Source organism: Hyalella azteca, unplaced genomic scaffold (assembly GCF_000764305.2).
Source record: "Hyalella azteca isolate HAZT.00-mixed unplaced genomic scaffold, Hazt_2.0.2 contig10305, whole genome shotgun sequence".
NCBI classification, from domain to species: domain Eukaryota; kingdom Metazoa; phylum Arthropoda; class Malacostraca; order Amphipoda; family Hyalellidae; genus Hyalella; species Hyalella azteca.
In genome coordinates this window covers 267124-286779 of record NW_025940350.1, presented here as the reverse complement: position 1 = coordinate 286779, position 19656 = coordinate 267124, and the positions used below count along the sequence as shown (strand labels likewise).

The window sequence follows — 19656 nt, the reverse complement described above, 5'->3', positions numbered from 1 at the left end:
ATTTCTTCTAATTATAAAATTTCACTAAGTGAATAACAGCATTACAAACATATTTTTTCTGCTTACTAGAATAACCCAGAAGATGTCATAGTCTCCCCACGATGACATCTCGAGTGCTGTAAAAGTAAGCAGTTCTACCTAATAATTTTTTTCAATGGCCATGAGAGCGATGGTCATTGTAAATGGCAATGTCAATGATAAATCTTGTACGGCGGCAAAAAACATGTAAAATGGTCATTACAGCGAGATCAGGCTCACAATAAATACCGATACGTTTACAAATATTTACAGAACTATGGGACAAAAAGTAATTTCTGACATCAACCATTCAGTTAACCGTAACTAATTTCCATTTGATTTGATTCAATGACCAAACTTGAAAGCGGGTTCTAGGCATCGGCTAATAATGTGATGTAAATGGAAAGTGACGACGATGATGATAGTGATAACTGAACTGAAGTGTCATAGCTTACGTAAGCTCAATAAGCAGGATCGGTCAGGCTTACGACTACACATGTGTGAACATTAGAATTACTGGAGAATTGTAAATAGGATTAAAACTTCAATCGTTTAAATAATATGAAGTATGCACATAAGGATTAATATAGCCAATGCTTCCTTAATAATATTTCGAAATACTCTACATTCTCTACAGGTCTCGTTTGCTCGAGGAAAACTGCGTTAGCCGCTCACAAGAATTTTCTTAGGGTAGTTTTCTCAAGTTTTCAGTTGTTAAGGGGAATTGCACTATGTTTCCAAACAACGGGACTTAAAGAAACAAAGTCAGCTATAAAATATTTAGCGGTTTTTACATATTGATGCATTCGGATCGCAGGATTGACATAGATTTATATTTCATATCTCTTAATCAATTAATCAAGAATGTACATTCGTGTTTACTGAACAAATTCAATGATTATAAACTACCTGAGATCTGAACAATGCGGCCTTAGCAATTTTTAAGCGTATCATTCAACTGTTAACATGCATCATCCCTTTTACTCATGCTCGGTCTCGTTAAGGAGATAGGTCCTGAGACGAAATGCAGATGTATCGAGGAAAATAACAGTTTCTTATGTTATATTCTAAAATAGAAATTAATCTAGAAGTGAATAAATATTTGTGCGAAAGCTTTCCACCTTAGTAGAAAGTTAATTATTACATTAGCATTAACTTTGAATTTAAAAGTTTTCAGCATCAGTGGTTCCTGACCTGATAGTATTAAGCTATTTTATGCGTAACTATTAGAACAAGGATGTTTAGAATGTTCAGAATTTAGTAACTTTCCAGCCACATTCTTTCTATAAACTTTTTTGATGCTATGAAATGCATCGCATTAGCTCGGAAGATTGCTCGCACCCCTATAGATGGCAAAATTTTTTAAATAATTGTTAGCAATCTAAATTGAATCTTTTCTTCCAGAAAATATCATCAACAAAGGAGTATTTCTGATGCAAATGATATGCAAGTAATGATTAAGATACTTACTTGAAAAGGTTCATCTAACAAACTATAAACAAAGATTCAAAAATTGGTTCGAATATCCAACAAAGTATCTTAACAAAATTCTCGTTTATATATCCACCTCCTCAAAATATATATCCTAGTCGAGCTCCAATATACTCCTACCCATCAATTATAAGCGTTTCATATTGCCCATAAGGAAATGAGCTAATTTGGAACACATATTTACTGTTGAACGAATCAGATTGTTTTCAAATAATCCAAAGAAATCAGACAAAATAATTTTCAACATGTAGATAAGGAAATCACTGAACAGATGGTAATGAAATTCCCCTTTTGACATATTTTTGACATGTATGAGGATTACTTGGTAGAGAAACCTTCAATTTTCAAAATTTGTTTATCTCGACGTTGAGTTCTCAAACTTTGTTAAAAATCTATCAAAAAGTACTTATAATGTTCATACTTGAATATATCTCGCAACGACAACCTGGTTTCAGGAAACTGTCAAAATACACAGGCCAGTGAGCGAATAACCAGTAAAAGAAAAATGTATCGTATCGAGCTTTTACATACATAGTTTTCGTAATACTTCAAGAGGGTATAACTAAAACTTGATGGAAAAAGACATTGTGTGAAATATGAATCATCAGAGATGTGAGTAGGACCTGGTGATGGTGACCGTGTGGCTGATGGTGGGGGATGAACGATATTTACATATGAGACGACGAGGAGGGTCTTCGGTACATTCGTCCTGCAATAAAGGAAATAATTGCAATTAAATGCTACTTAATTTATATTTTAGTCTAAAATTCAAACATGGATGAAAGGTGTTGCATATCAGCCGCAAACAGGCAACCGAAGAAGGACTCAGGACCAAAAAAAGCATATTAGGTTGATGATAACAAGTCTATGCAAGATGTCTATGCTGATGAAGGGGGTAATAACCTTCAGCCTTGCGATAATTGATCCAACGCGTCTCGAAAAATTACGTAAGTGTTACCAAGAGATAATTTAATCAATTCTGGTTATTTCATTCACGATAGTGTTAATAAGTTAAGTGATAAAAATTACGGGAAATGAGTTACCTGAGACCCAGTCCGACGGGATCAGAGCCACCCGCCCGCCACCTGCTGGTTGGTGGTCTGTACGCCTGGTAGGTGGGAGGCTTGCAGTGACCCGTTCGCCGGTCGGCCTGAGGAGGGAATGTCCGAGGGAGGTTCACTGCTGCTGGGGCTTAAACGATTTAGCGGGGCATTTTGATTGGCGATGCTGCGGTTCTGGAATAGCATAAGGGGTTCACAAGATTCACTGGCGACAAGGGACGGGGAAATACTTCTGCTGTCCACAGATGATGAGCAGCCCGCTGGGTGAACATGGTCCACCGATTCAACAAGATTGTTCAAACTCGACTCCTGGTTTGTATTCGCGTTTTCATTGCCTGGGGCGTTCTCATCGAAACTTACGCTGGTTTTCGGTGGTCGTCTCGTGCGAAATTTTTCTGTCAAGTGTCTGGCTGCCAAAGCGGCGGGGTCGAGAGACAAACCTCCGCCTGTTCCATTATTTGGACGTAAAATCCCAGAAACACTAATGCGATTTTCCATTTCTTGACCTCCATGAGTACTCAATCCATCATCTGGGGAGCGGTCATCATCCTGCAGAGGCTCTTGTTCTTGTTCACACTCGTTCCCCGACGACATGGACTCATCCGACCGAGACTTGGAGAGCATTTTGGTGACTTTGGCGCTCTTGGCAGCCTCGACGAGAGTACCCCAGCGTTTCTTGTTGTTCGGTCGCCCCAGTTTAGACTCTGCAAGCCTAGCAAGCCTTGCCAGCTTGCTTGCTGGCGACCGCTGCTGCAGCGCCCGACTGACCGCCCCAACGCTGCTGGCCGCCGCGTTCATAGTATCGACGGGTTCCTGTATTGCAAATCTCGTAAATACGCGTCCCTAATTTTTTGTTACCTTCTACAGCATTGCTACTCGAGAGGTCTAATTTTTTAATTGAAGTTAGATGGTGAGCGGATAAATTGATGTACCTTGCTAACTTTTATAATTTTTTAATTAGACCAAACTTGACCATGAGTGGAGCCGGCAAATTATGATCAGCTAAAAAAAAACTTGAGTATCAAACTATATTTTGAATACTTTCTGTGGACCGTAAATTGGAAAACCATTAGTTTCCCAATTAATCTCAGATGCATTTTCCTCTACTTTTCCATTGACTTTACGCTGTCGTTTCTCGAGGAAGCGTTGCTAGAAAAATACTACACATAATGAATGAAACCACGCTGACATGCAAACAACAACTGGATTAGGACTCGAAATGCCCAATACAAACATGATTTTGGGAATTTTCATTAGATGATAATCGTGCGTCAGAGAAGTAAATTTAGAAAGAATTGTGTGTTCGAAAGACGAAAAGATTACCCGCTACACGACGCTACGTACTCCCGATTAAACTTTGTTATTAGTATATAAAATAAATTATCGGTAAAGGGTACAACCATTCTCGTAGCTACATGGAAGATGAGCGGGAGGTGCTAAAGTCACTGCCAATTTAAAGCTGTGGGAGAACGAGTTTACGGAAGATACGATTTATTTTCGAGAGCTGGAGAAGCATCTTGCAAAATGCTGGAGTGTATATAAGGTAAAATAGGTTACAAGGGTCAAAATTCACAACACATAGTATAAAGGTTGCATTGCGCTAGGCGTGGATACGATTATGGTAGCCTTTTTGGAAAATGAGGAAACAAGTGAGTTCATCCAGGATTTTGAAAAGGGTTCCGCAGTTTATCATTTAATTTTGGGTGCAGTGTATATGGAATTTAGAAATTACTACTTAGGTTTATTTTTCGTTGAAATTTTTGAGCGGAGTCCTGGTAGTTTTAATTCTGAAATGTTTCGGAAATTGTACATTCTTGATAAAGGATGAAGGGACAGATATATGAGAACAAATTGTAGTTACGATGAACAGTGAGCCAATCTACTTACAGCCTACAGTGATGTGAGCTTACTCTGTAAGAGATTCAGACAATAAACAATGAATTACAGAATATGACCTACAATACACAATATTATACACTGGTATACTAAACGAGGAAATGGAAGAAGAAATTTATGTTATGAAATATAGATATGAAATTTTCTACATGATCGTCAAGGGAAATTTTGTTAAAGAAATAATGCTAGGGTAAGGCAAGGAAAGACATAAATGTAGTGAGATGAGCAACAAATTGTTCAGTCTTCCCCTCATTAAGTTGATAATGTGTATTCCAATAATATACATTAATCACTTTGGGTAACCAACTGATAGCAATAATGTGGATTAATTAAAGTAAAAGTATCACTCAAACAGTACTTGGCATAATAAAATTCCATAGATTTACTTGAAACTGAAGTAAAATGTTTGCCAATGAAACTTGATCTCTTTTGAGATTACCGGTTAGATTTTTGAATGAAAAAACTGCTTACTTTTATTAAAAAATCATTTACATGCGCGCCGTGCTTCAATAGGCGCATGGGGATATATTAATTTATATAAATTAAAAGTCACAAATGTGGAGAACTTTAGATGATTTCGATTATTCCAGGCTTAATATTGCATAAATGACTGATTTTTGTCGTTCGAAATTACAAAAGTATCAGCAATTTATCCATACGATGACAACCCAGTTCATCCCCACAAAAATTCGTGTACGTGAAAATTAAAAAATAAATAGCATGAAATGGTGAACGATATTACGCGAAATGACAGATTCAGGATAAGAACACTATTCAATTCGCTCACTAAGCTAAGTAAGCATGTTTAGCTACTAAATTGCTTACTAATGCATATTCATAAACAACATCAGCGGCTAATGCACAGAAAAGATATGAATAAGCGAACCACCATATAGTGACGACAAATAAACTTTTATTTTTCTCTAGAACAAACGTTATGGCATCTATTGATTGATGATTTTCAATAATTTCACAAGAAACTTCATATTAGTTAAAAATTAGGGAACCTAATTTTCTTTAGGGGAGAAATTCATTTACAATCTTCACTTGGCAATAAATAAATAATTATTGCTATAAATAAGTGAAGCGGTGCAACGATACAATTTTAATTGATGTATAAAAAATTCGATTTACACCTTTTAGATGCAATAAATTTTCAGTATTGGACTTGCCTCATTCAAAGATGTTCCCGTCGTTGTTACGGAGTTGGCCAGAGGGTTGGAGAGAGAACCCACCCCGATATTGAAGCCCTTCATCAGACGACGTTCCTTCTGGCGATTCTTTTTCCCGCCGGAACCTAGAATGTTAAGGCATCTAAAGGTATTTGTTTGAAATATAAATAAATTGAAGCCTTTCATCAGGCGGCGTTCCTTGTGACGGTTCCTTTTCACGTCTGAACCTGGAACCAAAATAGTCACTAAACGTTGAAGTGCAAGTTGCAAATTTTTCCTTAGGCACATAATAGTTCGAAGTCAACACTTTCTTTTATTTGAGAAAACTTGGGGAGATATGAAATTTTATTTCTACACTTTATAGATTTTAAAAGTGTCAACTTGTTTGATGCATTTCCTGCCTTCTTTAAAACGATTGATTATTTTCTAAAATTGAAACTTGAGAAGTTATGAGGGAGCCACGGTAGGGCTCTCTTTTCGTTGTAAAAATTGCAAATAAAGAAAACTTATAATACGAAAAAAGAAAACCATCTTAAGCAGCAAAAAACACCTCAAGATGATCATGCATCGTTCGGGAATTGATTAAGGATTCCATGAAATAATTTTTCAAATTATGCGAATTGACGTAAATTATCCCAATCAATTGGCTACAATTTTTAAATTAATTTAGTACATCCAATAAAGAACATTTTCTTCGGAATATTGTAATAGAAAACTTCACCACTGCAAAGATCTGTACTTTATTTTGTAAAGTGACAGAAATTCTGGAGGCCAATATCATCACCAATATTATAAATTAAATGTTTTTCTCTACTACTTTTATTGTCTAGACTCTAGAGGAACTAACATACGTAGGTAGTAGCAAAATTGAAGATGAAAAATTATAATTTTCCATTTCAAGTTTAATGTGATGTACGAGAAAAAATTTGACACTTCAACATGCTGTCGATATATCACCAACCAACTGTATATGTGAGTTACTCGAATACTGGTTGCAAAGTCCGTATACTTTTGACATATACACATTCCAGATTGTTATATAATTGATAGATATAAGAAAATAGCCATGGACCAATAACATACCAATAATCATTTCTAGATTGACAAGTTCGGAGTAAATTAAAAAAAATTCATTTTCTTGACTTTTGTGAAAGGTAAATATTTCTATGGCGTGAAAGGGAGTCGGTATGTTTCAAAAATCGAAAATAACTGGTCGCATGACGACCATCGCAAGCGGTGCACTTATCAATAGAAAAATGCCTATACATTCCTTTTCGTAGTTCAAATCCTAAATAAGGTATTAATTTACAGTATTAAATTAGGTAGCAATCATTGGTGAGATAGATTGCAAGACAGGATGATTTGTGTTTTGATTACATTCACTGGAGAACAAATTGGCGCGAAGTTTGTGTTGTAAAGTAATTTTTAAATTGTAAAACAACTTTTAAATTGTAACCTAAATTATCTAATGTTGCAAAGTAACTCATAATTATGAGTTAACTATGAAATTCTGACCAAATCAAATTAATTCGCAATTGTTTCGATTGCATTATGCACAACAAAATTATTTTGTTCTGAAAATTAAATTCAAGTCTCCTGGATATATTTTTTTAAATAAATCACTAAAATAAACGTTGATATGTTTAAGGTGCATGCAAAGACTTACTTCTCTCTACTAGAACGTTTAAATGGATCAATAAATAACAAATAATCTTAGGTTCTTTCTTCCACTTTAGGCATTAATCATTCAACATTTTCATGGTGACAATGGATTAAACTGAATTATTGTATATTTTGACGGAAAAACTGACATTTATTTTGCATGCATTGCGAGGGATAATATTAGGGACGAGGCTACTCTCACGGCATGCATGACTTTAGAATTTGAACGAAATGGTTTTAAAAATTTATTTATTGAAGAGATGGTACAATAGTATAAGCTTGGGAGCTTAGGAAGCTGCTGTTTTTAATGCCACTGGGATAATGAAAAATTTTTTACATATATAATATACAAATTCATTATTGAATAATCACCGAGTAATGTCTGTCATGTAGTCAAGATCGTAGATTTTTTTATAATTTTTTCCTATTTAACAATTGGAATTGGATCAAACGGTGTTCAAAATATGCGCGAAGATTTATGAAGCTGTTGATGTGAATTCTTTTGTAACATTGAACCAATTCACCAGAAAAATCATTTATCTCACCTTAAATATTTCGAAGCGGATTCATTTATAATCTAATGATATATGGTTTATATTGTAGCATTAAAATAAAAAAATAATAGGGTACTTTGATTTATGTAGTATACACATTTACTTCATTTATATTAAAGGAGATCGTGCCATACATTGGAGACGTTTTAAAGCGTGCGGGAGAGTGCGTGACACTGAGAGAGCTATGAGCAAATGTCATTAAAAATCATTGGCGAATTAATTATCAGTGGGAACCAACAGATTCAGTTTTCATCATACCTTTGCTTGCCAATGATTTTTAATAGCTTCGACATTGAAGCGCTCTGTCACAGTATAATGGTGGTACCTGCTTACAAAATATATTCACATTTTATTCTACAGGAAATAAATCAGAGAGAGGCACCACCATTTCCACAGACCAGAGCTTAGAGAAGCATTTACTTTAAATACCAAAACTTGAAAGTTCTTATGATGGCACTTACTCCCTCGTGGCCGAATACCTTGCCCTGATGTGTTGGCGGTCGAAGTGTTCATGCCAGAGTCCTTGAGGATCTCAACGAGCTCGCATCTGAAGGCCGAAATATCCTGCTTTATTTCGTTAACGTCGTCTTCTGTGACGCCTTGATTCTCCGCCTTCCTCTGCTCCACGGTAACGTAGCGACGTACCAAGTTACGCATGATGCTCTGCACAAACGTTGGTAACTTGTGCAAAAATTAAACAAGCATTTAAATCTAAGTTTTCATTTACAGCAGAACTCAGAGCGTGATTAAAAAATCAAATCGATGACGTACCAAATCGTTTTCATCAAATTCGTTACCATTCGTTATCGTTAACACATCATCGTTCGTTATCGTTTTCATGAAATCGATAACGAACCAAAATTCTATGCTACTCGTGCATAATGATATCTTAATGACTCAAGTTCATTCCAAGAAAAGTAAAAGTGTAATGATCAAGACCAACTATTGGATGGCAAATCATGAATTGTTGTTATCCCAATAAAAAGATATTTCGACCACAATGAGGCTGTTAACTGTTTAACCCTGTCGTGTTTACGTCAGCTTGCTTTTTACACCAAATTTTTCAATTTCAGTCATAACATTCCTTTTTTTTTGAAAATTTGATTGCTTGATCATTGTACGTTATAATAACGATTAAAATAAATTTAATAATTCAATTCACGCTCGATAAAGCATGAATCTAGTGCATGCAGTTTCCTCATGAATCCCACGGGCTCTTTCCATGTTCTTTACGCTTCTTAAAACATTAAGACTAGTTATTGTAATGGAAATTGAAATTATGAACAATTTTCGAATGATATTAAAATTGAAGGCAAAATTTTTAATATTAAATTCATGAAGGAAAAAGACAGTTCCAAAAAAGGTTCACCTGGTAACGCAGCTCTCTCTCACTTGCTTGCTTAGCCTTCCTCTGCAATGAGAAAAACACAAAAAAATAATCACAGTTGAAAACAGTGACACTTTTGCACATTTTAACATTAAAGATAAGCGAGATGTAAAGTGAAGTTATTTGGATACTCATGCCTTCTATTGTGAAGTGACCCATTGTTCATTCTGACTCAACCAACTTCGTTAATTTTCAGATTTGACAAAAAAAATATTTACCCGAATAGTTTTCATGTGTTCCTTCTTTGCAGCTTTCGTCCTGCGGCAGAATTTCCTGTGGAACCACCTGAAAAAAAAACTAACTGTACCTGATCCAAAAATATTTACCTTCCATTATGTACCTTCGGCGCTATTTTTTTAAATGTTAGAAATAAATGGCTTGTAGAAAAACGTGAGGAAATGCATGACAGGGTTTTTTATTTTCAGTTATATAAATTTAAATTCAACTATTTGCTGGTCAATAACTTTACCAACATTAATTTGCCAACAGAAAAAATCCATCGAAAACATTTTTAAACCAGTTTTTCTCCGTATTTTGCCAGGCATTTCAACCTAAATATAAGCACGAAAATAGCTCGTACGCGACTATATGAATTTTTTTAGAATAACTGAGCGAAATGTCAAGTGATGAATACCTGAAAAAGTAGTAAACACTTTTTGGAGCAATGATGATATTGAACGGCGGCGGGCAAGTTTCGCCTTCTTCAAAATAACTGATCCAGAGTTTGCTTCTGGCAAACTTCCACTCGACGTCCGCGCGTTCCTGGAACGGTGTACATTATAAAGGAACGATTTTCATGTATAGTTTATGTTTAGTAGAATATCATCAATGATTAGGGGTGTGTAATGTCAGTTAAATACTTCAGCTTAAATTATTTTCTAAACACCTTGCAGTTCAAAATTAATGCGATCACAATGCCTAAAATCAATCAATTAAACTCAGACATACGAAATAAATCTGCGTCGAATCAAAAATAAGCAACTTCATTTCAGTTTTTATCCCAAAATTTTATTGCAAAATGGATATCCCTTTGCTTTTTTTGGCTTGGTGTTGGGACACCTTAGATGGGAATTTAGAGAAATAGAATTTTACCGCAGTTATCAAAAAGTAAAAAATCACAGCAAAAATGAACGGTAGTAAATTTTCTTTACCTTTCATCTAACTTATTTTTACTGTTGAAAGTAATTGAAAATATATTAAAAATTCGAAATATTGCCATTATGATAAATCCATAATTTAGGTGGCCGTTAATACTAATCGCATATGGTCTAACTTTTATAAAATACAGAATATGCGACATTGAGCCGAAAATATGAAAAAGTATACACCAGAAATATTTCACATAAAATACAGTTTCAGAAAAATTAATTACCACACATTCCACTACTTCTACACAAAAATATGCATGCGTATTCAAGCCGAATAATTGTCATCGGTAATATCGGGGACATATATTTACACATTGGAAAAAATCGTCACACTTAAAAGCTGATTCTCCACGCTGAATGAATATTCGTCTAAACATTACACGATAAAGTATCTATAAAAGAATTATGTGAAGGTGAGATAAATTCATGTGAACGTTGAGGCAGGATGATAAGGAAAAAAATAAAGTCGGCAGAAGAAGCGGCTTGTCACTACAAACATGTAGCATAATTGTTTGAGTCGTAAGATATTTCTCATTAGTCATTTAGCGACGAAAATATTAGTTTACTCAAGGTTTTTGCAATCCTAGGCCTTTACTCTTTGGAATGAGACATAATTTATACACCAACATAACCTCACACAAAGTAATCGGAGCTTCTTCTTGTATCGGATCCCATGACGTTCGCGATTAAAATAGGCTGTTTCTATTGACACATGTTCTGGATGGTTTAGATTTCAAATGGAATCAAATCTATTGAACCTTATCATTAACGCAATATAATTCTAAAGTTGTAGCTGATCGATCGATATTCTAGAGAAAAAAAGAAGTCCGACGGATACTTAAAAGATTAATCTGTCTCTAATATCACCAATGTTCATATTTAAATAAAATATGCTGAAAAATATTGAGTTATGCGTCTTAAGTAAAATTTCTAGAGAACTTTTATCTCAACAAATATTAGTCGTTTCTAAATTACAAATCAATAAATGAGTTATTTTATTAGTATGATAAGTCCCGGTCGAAAGAATGAGAAAATGTCCTTGTCGTCCCGCTCTGCGCACTCGGCCATCGAAATCCTGAAATTGAAACCCCGTTCGGCGAGGAAAAAAGCGGCAGCAGCTTCTACTCTACTCAAAAATTTCCATTTCATTGAAAGCAGTGGCATCGCCACGGCCATAAATGCGTTGAGGTAGGAAGCACTCAGGTTTACCTTAAAGCCGTGTTTGCCCTGCTTAGAGAGAAGAACAAAACGTGTTTTCAGTTTGTTGATAAAAAGTCAGAAATAAGCATTCCGAAACCGGTCAAAATATTTATCATGAAAGAGATGCTAAAGTTGTCCAACTTGATTTACTACCAAATGATACCTCCTTAATACCAAAAGAAAAAAAGAACCTATAATTTTATAACAAGATTTTCTTGTTAGGACTACTGCTACAATTTACCTAAAATGTATAAGGTGTAAATTCTGTGAACCAAATAAAGCAAACCTTTCATATGAATTAAGGTTACAACAGCATGCGTAAATTACGAATTGATATAATCATAAGTTTTTTATTGTACTTACTAATCATAAAAAGTCGACATTTTTATATTTTCCTCCGTATTGGTGGAAGAAACTGATTTTTAGAGGTCATTTGAGAATTTTTAAATATGCATGCATAAAATGAGGGAATCACAAAGCTATCATACAAAACAGTATCAATCTAAATATAATACGAAATTAATTAAATGGTTTTGATATTTATACGCACTTTTCTAGCTTCTGGGGAACGTCAAAATTTTTTAAGAGTATTCGGTAAATAAATAAGTGATGAAAATTATGAATACTATAGACAATACTGAAATTAATACCATGACATGCAACTACATAAAGGAGGGTAGAATTGGAGAGAAAAGAAACAATAGCAATCAAGGAATTTAAAGGAACATGAAGTCTTGGATATAGATAGCTAATATTTAGCTCATTATCTTTTTAACATCTAAATCGGTTATAAATAACTGAAACATAAGAATGAAACACGAAAAATCTCCTTCTTATTAATGTTTTATCAATATTTTACGAGTCATTTCAACTAAGTGTAATAAAATTATTTAATTTTTGCATTTTAGCATCAAAATTTTATCCTCGGATAGATTTTTATTTTAATTTTAATGAAATGCACTAGAGAGTTTAAATTTACTCAGATTTTTACGAGTACTTCAAATAACAGGCAATACTTGGACCCATTACACACATAACTTACACACGACGCACATTCATTACAGATGAATATAAAAACGACAACTGAAGTGAATATAAGTGACAAGCGGCATGAGGATTCAAAAGAGACTCATCTTGTCTTTTTCGACCACCAAGATTCAGAGTAACTCTAGTAAGGGGTGAGAAACATGAATTTCTAGTACCGATAATCAATAAAGATTTCTGCACTCAGCCATTATTGAGGGGCAACATATGCCTTGAAATGTGCTTATCAAGAAATTGAGTATGAAATTCAAATGGCTGAATTCCTGAATGACTGTACATTTTTTTGTTTAATGAAGATTTCTGTTGGATAATATAATGTCAAATCTACATTCAACAGCTTATTAATTAAAAATTCCCAATTGAAGCATCACAATTTCAGTGACAACAGTTTTAAAAATCCACATAAATACTTGCGTAAAACAAGTTAACGTTCACTCAATTTGTTAATATACAAACACTTTTATTTAGTGCCGAAATTCGCCGAACTGAGAAGCAAACAAGGAGCAGACGGTATCCTTAGTGAAGCCTCACACCGGTTTAGTGCCACAAAACTTACTGTTTTGGATCATTTACACTTACAGAACTTACTGAGACCAGTTGGTAGGAATGGTTCATCATTGCTATCAAAAGATTAAGAAGAACTATGACGTTTATGACCGAGTATGTCCCGAACATAAACATCCCCCAAAATCTTGTGAAGTATTTGATTCCCTTTAAGTCGAAGCTGGTCAGGTCGATCAGGCCGAACGCCGCCCAAAATAGCGTCTGCAGAGTCTCGAACAAGCTGAAACAAAAGACAGACTTCAGTATAAGAAAATTATTACGAAAGATATACTTTCGGTGTAGTGAGATCATCAATAGAAGTTCAACAATACCAAAATATTAATAAAATTCATTGATATCTAGTACCGTGACTGTACGACTGTTTAAATAGATATTCACGAGTAACAACAGCAGCAAAATAACTAATAATTAGAGTATAATAATTGGAATACATGTCATGTCTAGGTACTAAAGATCATAACAAGCAGTTCTATCAGCGTCAACTTATCAATCATAGTATAGATAAAAACAGCATTAAGATTTTGAATTAAGAACTAGGCATAAATTCACGGGCGCTGCAATTCTGTTTATTTAATGCAGATATTATTAAAAAAATTTGATATTAGTTAAACATTTGAAGCACTAATATATATAGTGCTACTAAAATTGAGATAAGATATCTAATACTTATACTAGTCATTGTACGGCTGAAGTATTCATTGAATATTTTTCATCAAAGATAAATATAAGAAAAAATGATTGTTGATAGTAGATCAAATTCGTGATGTTGTAAACCAAACAATCACCATTGATTGTTTGGTTTTGACCAAATCATTTCTTCAACAATATGCGACCTCGCGCTTTAACTCTGATGCTCACGATGGCCATCATTGCATTGAACAACATTTTTAGTTTGTCTATTAAATATGCGGGCATTTCATATAAAAACTGCCTCCGATGCAGAAATAGCCAAAAAACTAAGTTAAATAATATGAATGATTCATAAGTAGTTCGTTTGACAATGTGTCTCTCCTTCATCAGTCCAGTCATCAGGTCACTACTCCGGAAAAAATTTGTGCATTGCAAAATGTTTCGGGAGGTGTGAGTCCTGAGGATTATCTCATCAACAATTGAAAATTAAAGCTTGAAATAAAATTACGTTTCCTGATGATTTAGAATAATGAATAGTTTTTATTTTTGATTACTTGGAGAAGCGACGCCATCTCTTAACGACGCAGTAGTCGCGTTCAGGTTCAGAACCATTAGCGAGCGCCGTGATGTTGTCGCCCAGAGTTGTCGCCCCGAGATGTGTCAAATTCTCGCAGTCAGTTCGCTCCAAGTCCGCGTAGAACCACAAGAGCTGGTTCATGCCTGTTGAGCAGGAAACTATCAATATAATGTTATTTATATTTCTTCGCAGAATAACAGCAGGAGCATTATTGTTTAATTCTCATATCGTCACCCTCATCGCAATATGACGAAATTCTTGCATCTTTGACTCAGTCGTATTCAAACTTTTCGACAGTGCGAAACGACCTTATAACCTTGATCTTGTACACATAAAAGTTTTTTATCCGTAACCAATACGTCTCTTTAAAATTAAATTCTTAATCGGTCATATTGTCTGCACGATTGCACGATTTTCTGCAAATTGGGCGATAGGTCAGAGTCTTCATATATTCTGCATGATTGCATCATCGTAATTTGAGCGGCTGTTGAAGATAAGTTAGTTCACCGCAAGAGAAAGCGAAGAGAGTGAGCAGGTACAAGAAGGCGAACTTGAGGATGTCCACGACCATCCTGGACAGGGAGACCTGCAGCGGACCGAGGTAGGGGTTCACGCTGAAGATATACACGAGCTTCAGCGAACTGCAATAAAAAGAATGGTTTTAGCGAGAAATTTTCCAATGAAGCTAATTATTTCGAATTTTTTAATTTATGTCTCCTAAAAGAAAGATAATATTTTCTATTCAGTGATGAGAAATACGTTTATGACTCAATTTTTTCCAATATTGTGCTTAATATAAATTTCAATGCAGAAAAATTCAATGCAGAAAATACTTCTCTGATAAAATATCAAAATCGATTATTTAATTTGCATGATTAATTTCCAACGGTGCATATTTTCCCCATATTCTCTCCATAATTGAATACAGCTTTTTATATTCCATAACAGTGGTGTTTCCTTAAACATTCATCAATGTGATTCATTTCATTCTAGCGTTCCTAATATTCTTCACTGTAATTTACATTTCTCATCGCTCAGTTATGTACACACAAGGGGATAATAAACATGAATAAAACAATCATTCACCTTTTTATAGCGATATTTTATGCAGCACCAGAGTTTTAATCAGAGTCGAAAAAAATAATGATCTTCAATCTGAAGATATTGGCTGCTGCAAAAAGTCACTTGGCATGAGCATCCGGTCCCGGTGTCTTATTGGTCGCAATTCTTTATAAAAGTTTAGGGAATATTATAGGAGGATATCAGAGTAACCGCTACAAGAAAATATTAAGTGCTGTAAAAAGTCCCTCAGGGATGAGCTTTGGGTCCCAGTGATCGCAACATTTATACTGTATTAGGAAACAATTTTAGGGGCTCAATATAACTTTTACCTGAAGATATTGGCTGCGGCAAAAAGTCCTTCAGCGATGAGCATTGGGTCCCACGTGTCCCATTGGTCTCGGGACAGGCTGTTAGACTGTACCACGTGAGCAGCCTGTTCTCGCTCAACCTGCAAACAGAATATGCTGTTTAATCCTTCAGTGTATCTCTTTAGATTCAAGTAATAAAATTTTATCACAAGTAATTAAATTTTAGCGCAGTGAATTCAATTTTATCACAACCATTTAATTTTACCAGTAAACAAATGAATAACTGTAAACGATTCTTTCCTAAATATTTTTTATATAGGAAAGAATCACTGTTCACACTGTAATCACACTGTTTTTAATTCATGAAGATGGAATGGATGCTACTTTTGGTGTCCAAATGCAAAGAAAACAATGCAAAATAGAAGGATTAGTGAATAACATCACAATGTATTAATTTGAAATACCTGATAAAAAGAGACTATCCTGAGTGCCACCGTGGCGACATACAACGCGTTCGTGATGAAGTCGATGACGTTCCACATGTCGCCTACGTACTCCCTCAGGCCCACGTCCCACAACTGCTTGATCTCGGACCATATCAGGCCTAGAAAATAAATAAGGATTATCCACTCGTATCAGGCCTGGCAATCAAGCAAGGATTTAGGAAATATCCACATGAACTTTTTCTTCATTTCAAAGCTCAATAAACTTTTAGACTAGAGAAAGTATCAATCAGTATCCGCCCTGAAACTCAGACCCTGGCCGCAAACTGGGACAACAAAGTCTTAAGGTATTTCACAATAAAACACCATCACAAAATCTGGTCTTCTGTAAAACATGGAACAATATAATTATAAAATATTAAAAAGGTTTTATCCAAGAGCCAGACGAACAATGATGTTTTAATAATTCAATTACCGGACACCCAAGCCAGTATGAGCCACTCGATGAGGCTGGGCGGAGACCCTCGTCTTGTCACGTCGGTCGCAACGAACTTCTTAAGGCTCGGCATGAGGGTGTTCACAAGCTCTGTCTCTATGCGCTGCGACGCCAGGATCAGCAGCACTTCAGGGAAACAAAAGCAACTAATTTGTTTATTACAGTTTTGATTACATTAGTTTAGAATAGTTTGATACGTTTCAAAAAAATGCTAGTTTATACAACATTCTGTTTTGATGCACTGCGGTGCCAGGATCAGCTTGATTTTTGCCTTATCACCAGCAAAAAGTTATTCAAAATTACAGTGAAAATCCGTAAATCCGTTTATTGTTTATTTGCAACGATTATAAACTACTAATTTTCTAAATGTAGCATCGCCCAATCTGATAGCATAATTATTAATGCATAATCGCTTTCTTCAAATTTAGGATAAAGTCCAAGAAAATACGTCCTAATCAAAAAATACATAGGAAATAAATTTTCAAAAATCTAGAGATAAAATGTTACATAAAACCTCAGGAGCTAAGTGGCTTACCCAAGAAAGTGAAGTAAGAAGTCGAATGACAGATGAACTTTATGAAGGGTTTTCTCATCGTCTGACCAATCGACGTGTGTGGGGCTAGGATGTAGACAATCGCAAAAATAGGAAACAGAAACCCTATTTTAACAATTTCCAGAGCTTGCAGGACCATGTTTTTTCTTCTGAATCCTGGCAGTCCTTCATACCAGATGGATGCCAGTAGCTGCTGGACGTTAGGATGCGCCACGAACTACACAAACAGAACATTTTTTAAGAACAATGATTGCTAAATGGATGTTAATTGGATCAAAGATGGAAAGCAATATATCGTAGAGATATACTCATGCCAGTCTCATTATTTTAGAACAAATTACTCCGAAAAAAATTTCAAATGAAATTATAAATGTATGACCTAAATAGTAACTCAATAAGTTTTTATGCAATTTTACAAAGACCGTCGCAAAAATTTACTCTTTAGCGGAAAACTAAAGAGAACAACTATTATCAAACTACAAATGTCCACACAAAAAAAAATGTTATCAAGAAAGGAGGATCGTCACGGGCAGTCGGCCACGCAAGTATTATTCGCCACTGGCCCCGAAAGACTCAAATATTTGCTGCGAAGGCAGGTCGGTCCAAACCTTTTTAATTAATTAATTCTTGCTTCAAAATTATTTTTCTTCTATCAAGATCAGCAAATTTTTTTTCTATTATTTTTTTTTCTTGCTGTTTCTATGTTATTCTTCTCGTGGTGTCGACGGGTAGAATCATATAATTTCACTGAAGCTGCCTTCGAACATCAAGAATATGGAAGCTATGTTGAAATTGATGCTAAAATTATCCTTTTTTATCATTTCAACATCTATAATTATCCTCTTTTTAAAAATTAACAATTTTTCTTTAGTTGGGGTTGAATAAATAAAGTCCCAGTTTCTAACATAGCAGAAGAAACATTGTACATTAGCGTTTTCTTTGTTATTTAGAACAAGAAAATAAACAAAAATTAAAATCAAGTAGCAACGTCCTCAATACTAAATATGCATATTGTATTCCTATCGTTCTAAACTTTAAAATTCTGAACTTATGATGCATTTCCTGCTCGAATCAAAGAACAAAAAATATTAGACATGGTATTCGTACTATTTTCCTGGATATTGAAGTTTTAGAATGAGCACAAAAAATCTTTAGCTTTTAGTCAGAAACATCAGACATCGCACTCCATCCCTTATATCTGGTTTGAATTACAGACTTATATTTTTATATATAAGTGTAAATCTTTAATGATTGTGATTACCTACAATTTTGATTTGATAACCTACGATTACAGTTTGATTGCAATTACCTGAATCATAAATAACTTCTCCTGCTTGAGCTTTTTGAGGAGCTTGAGGGAATATAAAAGACTGCAACATTTTTGCCGGTCTCGTTAATTCTTCTATAATCAAATTAAGAGCAATTAAATCCCTTCTTCTATTTAAGCTTGATGGTGAGCTCGATTACCTTACACTACTTCCTATTATTTTTAATAGTCCGTTGATCAAAATAAGAGCAATTAAATACCTTCTGCTTAAGTTTGATGGCGAGCTGGATCACCTTACACTACTACCTATTATTTTCAAATAGTTCGTTTATTAAAATAAGAGCAATTAAGTACCTTCTTCTGCTTAAATTGATGGCGAGCACGATTATCTTACACTACTTCCTATTATTTTAAATAGTTCGCTAATTAAAATAAGAGCAATTAACTACCTTCTTCTGCTTAAGTTTGATGGCGAGCTTGAGCCTGTTGAGGTTCATACGCCCGCCGTGCTCGTGAGGCGGGCCCGCAGGGTCGTGGTTCAGCAGCACCTCGAGCTCGAAGGAAGTACGCGTGTGGTCCAGCAGCGCCGTCGCGAAGTTCTGGCATTGCTTCCGCAGCTCCTGTAAATAAAATTAATTAATTCAACAGGAAAATTATCCCAATTTATAAGTTTTATCAATGAATAAATTTTAAAAATTACTATATATCCAAAATGAACATGGATATTTTGTCTCCTGCGCCACATGCGTTGTGCGTCATGCATATGCCCTGTTAATTTTCGTAAGGGCAAAATGAAATTTATTAGCAAGAAATTAATTCACTAGAAATAATTAAAGAGTTTAAGGGGTGATGTGTTAAGGAATAATGTTTTACTAAATCGCTAAAAATGTTTGCAGGATATAACATAACGTTCATAAGCCTTTTACTCGAGGTAAAAAATGTCGCAACTGCCACGGTAATTTCGGAATGTTTTTCCAATCAAATATTTTATAGGCAAATTAATGACAACTGATTAATAATTTACTGTTCGTCGAACAAATCATAATTTTGATGTCATATAATTCGTTTAAGAGGATCTTAAGCGAGAGTTGTTAATATGAATATATGAAATTGGTAAACTTTT

General features: G+C 34.8%; 1 protein-coding gene across 1 annotated transcript in view; it reads right to left on the bottom strand.

Annotated features, from left to right (window-relative positions):
* Positions 1-831: 831 nt before the first annotated feature.
* The window catches only part of LOC108673878 (transient receptor potential-gamma protein), a 72486-nt gene continuing 53661 nt past the window's right edge, over positions 832-19656 (bottom strand). The window contains exons 8-23 of the mRNA XM_047882369.1: positions 18983-19153; positions 17249-17483; positions 16693-16839; positions 16239-16378; positions 15796-15914; positions 14912-15045; positions 14382-14547; positions 13213-13417; positions 11599-11616; positions 9876-10003; positions 9460-9526; positions 9224-9265; positions 8316-8517; positions 5639-5763; positions 2553-3383; positions 832-2218 (exon numbers count right to left, since the gene is read on the bottom strand). Of these exons, the coding sequence (XP_047738325.1) occupies positions 2574-3383; positions 5639-5763; positions 8316-8517; positions 9224-9265; positions 9460-9526; positions 9876-10003; positions 11599-11616; positions 13213-13417; positions 14382-14547; positions 14912-15045; positions 15796-15914; positions 16239-16378; positions 16693-16839; positions 17249-17483; positions 18983-19153 (2709 nt within the window). The 3' untranslated portion in view covers positions 832-2218; positions 2553-2573. The remainder of the gene's footprint in view (positions 2219-2552; positions 3384-5638; positions 5764-8315; positions 8518-9223; positions 9266-9459; positions 9527-9875; positions 10004-11598; positions 11617-13212; positions 13418-14381; positions 14548-14911; positions 15046-15795; positions 15915-16238; positions 16379-16692; positions 16840-17248; positions 17484-18982; positions 19154-19656) is intronic.